At 30.4% G+C, this 9776-nt stretch overlaps 1 protein-coding gene across 1 annotated transcript; it reads left to right on the top strand.

Moving 5' to 3' along the window:
- Window positions 1-680: 680 nt before the first annotated feature.
- Window positions 681-8345, top strand: LOC139495936 (uncharacterized). Its single transcript, XM_071284350.1, has 5 exons — window positions 681-763; window positions 2547-2605; window positions 3316-3519; window positions 5375-5514; window positions 7731-8345. The coding sequence occupies exons 2-5, from the start codon at window positions 2551-2553 to the stop codon at window positions 8307-8309; spliced, it is 978 nt and encodes a 325-aa protein (XP_071140451.1). The 5' UTR covers window positions 681-763; window positions 2547-2550; the 3' UTR covers window positions 8310-8345.
- The last annotated feature ends 1431 nt before the right edge of the window (window positions 8346-9776 follow it).

The raw sequence follows: 9776 nt of genomic DNA, 5'->3' as shown, positions 1-9776 counted from the left end.
TTTGACAAAACCTTTACGAATTATGGGTTCTCAATGCTCTCAAGCTTAGTAAATTATTTGGCATATTACATTATGATTTCGGTAATTAACAGACGTAAAGCGCGATACCTGATGAAATGCAGTCATGTTGGAAATCCTTACAACATGTACAAGTACAAAAAAAGTAGCTTTTCTAAATCTTTAACATTACGATTAACAGCTGCTCAAATTTCCCTGGACAAATAAACATTCAAAGTTGAAAGACAGAATATGTTCTTCATTTGCTCTCTTTTTAGATAAAAATTAATTAAATTAATAATCCGAAACAATATCGACAAACTTGCATATTTTGAGTACTTTCCTTTCTTAAAAATAAACACAGTAAATTTGAGATTGTACCTGGTTAATTGGGAAAACTCTGATAAACAATAATATAAGTTGGAGATCACCTTAAAATTGTTGACCTTTATAAATCTTGAACAAAAAAGTAAGATACATTTTTCAATGGAAATCAGCTTGGTATAACGATAATACTGGTAAAATAGTGAATAAATAGATAAATTTGTTGTATTGTTTTGTTGTTGTTAAAGACCTTGTAGAGAATAGAAGACCCCGTATTATTGCAGTTTGGATAAATAAAGATTTTAGGTCAATATATAGACACTAATTTGCAGAATGATTCTATGATATCTTAACCTGTACAATCTCGACATGATTTAACATATATAAGTTGTTCTATACTATAAGATTATATTATTGTAGTAAACAGCACTTTAACGAGAAGGTAAAGCATCTTTACAATGTATTTTTATAAAAACGTTATAACTTGGTCTTTGACTATTTTTAAGACTATTTTAGTATAAGCAGCTAATGATATTTCATAGTGTCTTATTATGTTGTAATGTTACACTACTGTCTCAGGTTAGGGCGTAGGTTGGCGCCTGTTAAAACGTTTAAACCCGATGCATGCTTATGCACCTTTTTATTGGTGCCTGCTTTCAGTGGTTACCATTTTGATGGTGGTTTTCTCGCTTTTTATATAGATTATACCATTGGTTTTCCTGTCCGTCCGTCTGGTCGTCCGTATGTCCCGCTTCAGGTTAAAGTTTTTTGTTCAATTTTTTGATCAAGGTAGTTTTTGATGAAGTTGAAGTTCAATCAACATGAAACTTAGTACACATTTTCCCTATGATACTGTTTGAATTCATTTTTACTAGTCATTTTGGGACCCTTTATAGCTTACTGTTTTGGTGTGAGCCAAGGCTCCGTGTTGAAGGTCGTTCTTTGAACTATAATTGTTCACTTTTTATACATTGTGACTTGGATGGGGAGTGGTCTCATTGTCACTTATACAATATCTTCTTATTAATAAGAACGTGCAAAGTAATATTGTTTTTATTTAGACTTATAGGATATTTAATGTGACACATCCTTCGTTAGATATGGTTAAGTAAGAGAATGACTTACTGTTTGTGTCCGAGGATATATACAAATTAAGGACACGATAGGGTATTCAAAAAGGGGAAACAAACGTTCTATATATATATAGTAAGCTAAATGAAGAAATTGTCTCGATAAAAGTCAATGCGAAAGAGAAAGCCAATGGCTGATTTATGATAAAACAATTACTAAAAGATATATCTGGCACTCCGTCTTCCTTCTCCAATAAAAACTAGCCGCTACGAAATAACCAATAGTGCTTAAAGTGGTGTGAAAGACCATAATTCAATAAATCTTAAATTAACAGTATCATGGAAAACAAAGACTAGAAATTGGAATCAAACCAACTTCAAAAAATATTGCCGTCTTTTACTCTAAAAATCAGTCAGTGTGCCACAGATGAGATTTCACACAATTAATTCTTCAATAGTTTAATCTCGCCAAGTGAACAATTATTGACATAACATCTGCCAGCTATACGAAATCTAAAAACGATAAACAGATTAATATTTAAAGAAATCAAAAAGGGGTTTCCTTACAGGCATAACTATGTGGCGTGGTTAATATTTTTTGATATCGTTTTTATCCCGATTAGTCGAATAAAAAGTAACCAAAAAAAAATATAATCAGTGCTGGAGCAACATTGAACTGTAATCATTATCATTATTAAATAAATAAGATAATAGAAAACAAAATTACAAAACAAACTTCGATGCCGACTTACATACATAAATCAGGGACTTGACCTCGGAAACATTTCACATATCAACGTGACTGTGCTTTGAACGACATAAATAGCGCAGGAATATGATCTTTTGTCATGGCCAGAATAAATTTGTACATAAATTTAGTTTGGGAGATTATTTAAGAAACACTTATCTTAAGCACTGAAACCGGTGTCATATATGTTATACGGAAAGGTACTGATTATATGTAGGCTAAACGTGAATCGAAGGATAAGGGAATATCGAATGAATGCGGTCAATGGAACTATACTTGTTACGAACTAACGAACGTACAGTGTAACCCTGGTTACCGAACGACTTTGGGCAATGAGTCATAACCATGTATGCATAATCTATGTAACTATTGCAGTCATGTTCATGACCATAATGTTGACATTTCAGGAGAATGTGTGCACTTGTCAATATTATCTTGGTCATATCTGTCCATGTAGTCATACAAGGTAGGAATTACTAGATATAAGTATAGTTTGCTCATGTTTATGTGAAATTGATACATAAAAAAATATGCTATTAACAACAGAAGTACTTTAAAGTATTTCTTTTAAAAATCACACGTAAACAAAAGAAGAAAGAACAAAAACAACCTTCATCACCACCACCACAACAACAACAATAACAACACAAACAAACAAACAAACAAACAATGTAAACAAGAATGTAGATTTTACATGTTAGATTTGTCATCAAAGTTAATATTGGATTAAAAGGAGAAACCTCAAAGAAATTATTAGAATGATAGTAAATTACGGAGTAGGTTCCCTTAACATGCTTAATTCCTAATTTCGGGTGCATTTCAACCAAATTATATATCTTGTGGGTTTTTGTTTGATTGTCATGTTTTCACCACTGCCTGATTCTTAGGCAGATTGGCATTTTAAAATAATAGCAATAACTATAATGATGATTCTTATAATAATATTTATCCTAATGAAGTTGTTAATTTCTGTGTCATTTGGTCTCGTGTGGATAGTTGTCTCATTGGCAATCATACCACATCTTCTTATATATATGTGTGTAGATGATGTTGCTGTTAATACTGATGATGGTGACGATTGTTTTTCGCTAGCGTGATGAAAAATACATGTTAAAAGGTAATGTTTTCAAAATTCATTTATTAACATGATTAATTCTATCTTGCATTGTCTTTTAGTTCATGGAGTAACAGAATTTTTTAGCTGGACTCATGCACAACATTCCGATTCCAACATCAAACAATATGTACTAGATAACTTCAATACAGATACGCATGCAGCTTTCGGATGGAAGTTGGACAGTGATACAGATTCCCTAAAGCTTGCAACGGATCCTGATCATCATTCATCAGGTTATGTTCTCCAGGTATTTTATCAGCGAGGTAAGAAAAGTAGTCATAAACTAGATTTAAGTCTACAAAGCCATACAAGCATTAGCCTTTAAAAAAGGGCTATTCGACTCTTAGCTGATGAAAATGGAAAGTGTTCTCGCTTTGTAGATTAATTCAATTACTAGAATAGCCACGTGCATCAATCAACAAATTTTACCACACACGTGAGGTCACACGTTATGAAGAAGTATATATCGTTTAACGAAACTTCAGAAGATTCGACTATTTATAGATAAAAGTTACCTGTGTACCAATATCATGAATATGCATGATTAATGACCAGGCAAAATCTAATTGCTAAAATAGAGAGGACAAATCCGATACTCTACTGGATTGAAGGACATTTACTAGGTTTGGATTGTCCTAACCAATCAATAAACTTTGATTATTCACGTCTCGTAATATCTTCCAATCAGGTAGCAAGAAAAATTCACGCACTGACTGTCCATCGTTCAATCCTTAATATCGACTCCTAGGAGTCGATAATCAGACAAGTAATGCAAAAAAAAAAAAGAGAAAGATTATTGATGGTCTTCATCTCAAAGTCAACGTCTAGCATACAAAATTTGAATCCTGGTATTTATGATGTGTTTATTTACTACCAATGGGTCGAGGCAACTGCTGGTGGGGGTTTCTTCCCCAATTGTCAGCACTTCTATGCTGGCATGAATTATCATTGATATGGTCATAATAATAAATTAACTATCTACCAAACTTTGAATTTAAACAAAAACTAAGGATATTCTACCCCGGAAAAATATTACCGCAGCCATGTTTGACAAAACCTTTTGGAATTGTGTGTCCTCAATGCTCTTCAAATTCGTACTTTATTTTGCTTTTCAACTTTTTTGATTCGAGCGATCCTGATAAGTCTCTTCAACAAATGTCTGTACATTGTTGTCTCTTTGACACATTCCACAATTCCATTTTCAATTTTATTATGTCTCTTAATCGCCACTAATCCGAAAAATCTTGCATATTGTAAGCAGAAATCATCATAGGTATTCACTAACCCGAATAATAAATAACGTCATGCATTGCTTCAATTTCTATTGTTTAGAATGTCGTTGGTCAAGTTTGTTAATTTTTAGGCAAAACACATTAGATTATAAAACGGCTAATTGCAATGAAGACCAGGCATGGGGTGAATTACATTGCAATGCAATGCATTATATTACAATTACATTGACAAAACCATGCATTAAATTACAATTACAATTACATGCATTTTTCAAAGTAATGCATTACATTGCAATAAAGTTTGCAAAGTAATGCATTGCATTACACATTACATTTGTAAATGTTAATATTCAGAGGAAAAAAATCAAACACTTTGAAAAATAACATTAAGTTACAAAAGATTCTAGCATATTCAATAACTATTCCTTATACATATTAAATTTAAGTATATACATCAAGTAAAATGTGTATTCAATACAACTATTACTTTTTAACATAATAGGGGTTTCAAAGTATACATCTCTAAAAAAAGATGAAGTTTAATATTTGATTTTACTAATGTTAACTTCACTTTTATATATATACGTTTGTTTTTATTAATTCCAATCAAACATATTTACTGAGACTTTCTTTTCTAATTGAATAATAAACATTACAAAGAGATTAATATATGACCAAGTGTCAAAGTGGTAAAAAGATTGATTGTAAAATTACCCCATGCCTGAGTTGAAGACTAACTCTGATACTAAAGTATTTAAAAGAAGTAATCAGAATCCAAGGAAACGTTGCATGTGATTTCTTTGAAACTGTTATTTAATCCGAAGTAACAAATTTTAAAGATGGCGTCTTTAAATAAGAAAATAAAAGAATTAATTTGGTTTTTTAGGAACCCGTACTAGCTACGACAGCCATGGTCATTCTTGTCCTGACAGTGGAAAGGCACCATGTAACAGGGGGGCACAGTTTTATGTGATGCCACCGAGTCTTTATCATAAAGGACGGACCTTTGCAGCCCTTGAATATGAGGTTTGTAGAACTCTACATTACTAGTATTAATGTTTAGTTGCTTAGCATATAGTAACAATATAATACAGTAAAAGTAGTTTTATTTTATTACAAAAATGCTAACAATAACTCTTTGTGTATGATAAAACATTTAGGAATTATATGATCCAATTCTTTCTGTCGTTCATATTTTTATCGTAGAAGGGGCATTATGTGTTCTAGTCTGTGCGTCCGTTCGTCCGTCCGTTCGTTCGTCCGTCTGTCCCGTTCCAGGTTAAAGTTTTTGGTCAAGGTAGTTTTTAATTAAGTTGAAGTCCAATCAACTTGAAACTTAGTACACATGTTCTTCATGATATGATCATTCCAATTTTAATGCCAAATTAGAGGTTTAACTCCAATTTTACGGTCCACTGAACATAGAAAATGATAGTGCGAGTGGGCATCCGTGTACTATGGACACATTCTTGTTAAACATAAAATTGTATTGTGCAATCGGGAAATATTGGATGTTGACTTTTTGTTTCATTTTTAAGGAGTATAACTGTACATTGCTATAATATATATATTTATGTTAAGCCTTTAACCTAGGGTTAAATTTCACCAATAACCAAACATTAAATCCATTTAACTCTATGAATTAAAAGATGTTGGCGTTATCTTAAACAATTACTAATTCATTTTTTAACGCATTTAATAATGGTTAAAATCCGTCAGTACTTAGCATTTAATAATGGTTAAAATCCGTCAGTACTTAGCATTTAATAATGGTTAAAATCTGTCAGTACTTAGCGTTTAATCATCATTGGCAAGGATCTCGTACAGATATGCATAATTATCTGGTCGGAAAAAGTTTAAGTAAAAAAAATCAGTTTGTAATCAAAAATCGAAATGTGTCATAACTAGAAAAAAAAAACCTATTTAATATAAGTAAAATGATATTCTTTGTTAAACTAATAACGAACACAAATGATTATCCTTTTTATCTGCAAACGTTTATTTCTTTCACTTAAAAGTTGCAAAAGTAAGTATACATGTACATGTACTTGCCATTAACAACACGACGGGTGCTTAATATTGAGCAGATGCTGCTTACCCTTCCGGATCACTTTAGACCAACCCCAGTTTTGGCGTGAACTTTTCTCAGTCTCTAGTTTTATATCTAGTGTTTTGTAAACTAGTGTTTATATTTTCGTCGTGTATTTTTTTTCAATGGATCTGTCAAGTTTCTTGTGTGCCTCTATCTAATTGGCGATTACGTCTGTATTTAGTAAGACCGTTTATGTTTCTTGTGTGCCTCTATCTAATTGGCGATTACGTCTGTACTTAGTAAGACCGTTTATTTAAGGGTATATACCTTGGCTCAGGGATATAACTCTTAACCAGGGGATGATCCAGGATATTTGAAAGGGGGGCCGTAATTCCATAAAACTGAACGATTTTATGCTAAAAAGTCATATGAATCGTGAAAAACGTTATGTTTTTGCGATCAAAAAGGGTATGCCCTCTACGCCCCTTGATCCGCCACTGTTAACAATCGTTACTTAGTTATAATAATTTCCTTTGTATAATTATCGCTTATAATGACACTTAATTGCAGTTATTTTTAAGCAACTTTATACATAAAGCAATTCAATTAACAGTATGTTTTAGGGAGAAAAAAAGCTTGCCAGAAAATGAAACTATTGAAGGACTTCCAGATTTTCCAACATGATTCTAACTATTGCTTTCATTAACTATTTAAATCCTATAAATTTGACAGTATGCATACATGTATGAAGAATGTGTTACACCTTTTCGCAAACTTTAGTAATAACTACATTAAAGGAAAATATATTTCTAAACGTGAGTTTTCAATTATGAAGAATACTTACATCTTAACTTGATATTATAAATAACCTTCAAAAAACCAACATTGGTTATATACATGTAGGTACATATTAACATCTATTGTCGCAGAACTTTAATTCGTGTTTAGTACTTTCTAGCCTTGGCAGCGATTCATTTTCGCGATTCTCTAATTTTAAACGTTTTAATATATAAAGGGAAGATGCAAGTTTTGAATATTCTAGATGATTTATGTTTGCGTTATTTTACATTGTATTGCATGGAAAACACCAAGGAGTCCGAACATTTGACACAAAAAACCTCACCTATGTACATCCTTAATGTCTTGTAGTTGTTTGTCTAGCCCCTTTTTCATTACATGATTTTAATTGTTTTGTTCTACTATGTTTCAGGTGTTTTTCAAGAGTGGATTTGATTTTGTAATTGGTGGGAAATTACCTGGACTATGGGGTGGCTCTAGAGAATCATGTAAGGGCTGTTCTGGCGAGGCACACGACTGTTTCTCTACAAGACTGATGTGGCGAGCTGATGGACATTATGAAGTCTATGCATATATTCCGTACAATCAGGACGGCGGGTTTCAACACTGGTGCGATCGTTATGAACACGATCATAAAAAAGTTATATGCCCAGTAAGTAAATGCGGAGTAGAAATCGGAAAGACATCAACTGATAAATTCAAATTCACACCAGGCCAGTGGTATAGAATTCGTCAAGAAGTGAACCTAGGACATCCCAATCAACATGGCCGTGTTACACTCTGGGTTAATGATTTAATGGTGGTTAATATGAACCTTGTTCTCCGTCGGTCAAGCAGTATTCATATCGATGGGATGTTTTTCTCTACCTTCTATGGCGGGAGTTCAATAGATTATAGTAAACATGGAGACACATATGCTTATTTCAAAAATTTCCGAATCACCGACGAGAAGAAGCCTATTCATCATGGCGAATTCTTTGTAGGAAAATGAATTCTTTTTTTTAACAAAATAAAGAAAGTATATTAATGTTTCTTTAGACAAGCCATTCTGCAAATATTATTTGTCCTTAACTCGTACATCTTCATGGCACGCCGTTTTTATATTTATTCAAATTTGAAGATATCTTATTTATTTAACCAGATATCTTATTAAGTATTAAGATATCTTTAATTTTTATAAGATATCTTATTTAATTTGAAAGTAAATAAGATATCTTATTTAATTTGAAAGTAAATAAGATATCTCTATTAGTTTATAAGATATCTCTATTAGTTTATAAGATATCTCTATAAGTTAATAAGATATCTCTATTAATTAATAAGATATCTTATAAAGTATATAAGATATCTTACTTCTTTATAAAGATATATTTTAAATACATACTTTATAAGATATCTTATTAATTAATAGAGATATCTTATAAACTAATAGAGATATCTTATTAACTTATGGAGATATCTTATATATTAAATAAGATATCTTTATAACCAATTAAATAAGATATCTCTATAAGTTAATAAGATATCTCTAAAAGTTTATAAGATATCTCTATTAGTTTATAAGATATCTCTATAAGTTAATAAGATATCTCTATAAGTTAATAAGATATCTCTAAAAGTTTATAAGATATCTCTATTAGTTAATAAGATATCTCTATAAGTTAAAAAGATATCTCTAAAAGTTTATAAGATATCTCTATTAGTTAATAAGATATCTCTATAAGTTAATAAGATATCTCTATTACTTAATAAGATATCTTATAAAGTATATAAGATATCTTACTTCTTTATAAAGATATCTTTTAAATACATACTTTATAAGATGTCTTATTAATTAATAGAGATATCTTATAAACTAATAGAGATACCTTATTAATTAATAGAGATATCTTATAAACTAATAGAGATATCTTATTAACTTATGGAGATATCTTATTAAATAAATAAGATATCTCTATTATTAACTATATAAAAGATATCTTATATAGTTAATAAGATATCTTATAAATTAATAGAGATATCTTATATTTTAAATAAGATATCTTATATATTTAATAAGATATCTTTATAAACATTTTAATAAGATATCTTTATAAACATTTTAATAAGATATCTTTATAAACATTTTAATAAGATATCTTATTTAAAATATAAGATATCTTATTTAAAATATAAGATATCTTATTTAATATATAAGATATCTTATTTAATAAATCAGATATCTCAATTAATATATAAGATATCTCATTTTGTTATTAAGATATCTCAATTAGTTTATAAGATATCTTATTTAACTAAATAAGATATCTCGAAATTGAATAAATATAATAACGGCGTGCCATACATCTTACCTCACTTTAGACTTATCATCGTATTTATATTTGTCATGTGCAACCCGACTTTAGGAGCAGGAATGATTACTCTTCCAGATACTGTTTGGCTATTTCAAAAACAGACT

The sequence above is a fragment of the Mytilus edulis genome, chromosome 11 (assembly GCF_963676685.1).
Source record: "Mytilus edulis chromosome 11, xbMytEdul2.2, whole genome shotgun sequence".
Classification (NCBI taxonomy): domain Eukaryota; kingdom Metazoa; phylum Mollusca; class Bivalvia; order Mytilida; family Mytilidae; genus Mytilus; species Mytilus edulis.
The sequence above is the reverse complement of the archived record's forward strand: the minus strand, read 5'-3'. Positions and strand labels throughout refer to the sequence as shown.

Excerpts from the sequence above, each read along its gene's own strand:
- LOC139495936 (XM_071284350.1), top strand. The coding sequence starts at position 2,551 with ATGTGTGCACTTGTCAATATTATCTTGGTCATATCTGTCCATGTAGTC. Across the intron at positions 2,606-3,315 it reads TGTCCATGTAGTCATACAAG|TTCATGGAGTAACAGAATTT; the intron begins GTAGGAATTACT and ends ATTGTCTTTTAG. Across the intron at positions 5,515-7,730 it reads TTGCAGCCCTTGAATATGAG|GTGTTTTTCAAGAGTGGATT; the intron begins GTTTGTAGAACT and ends ACTATGTTTCAG.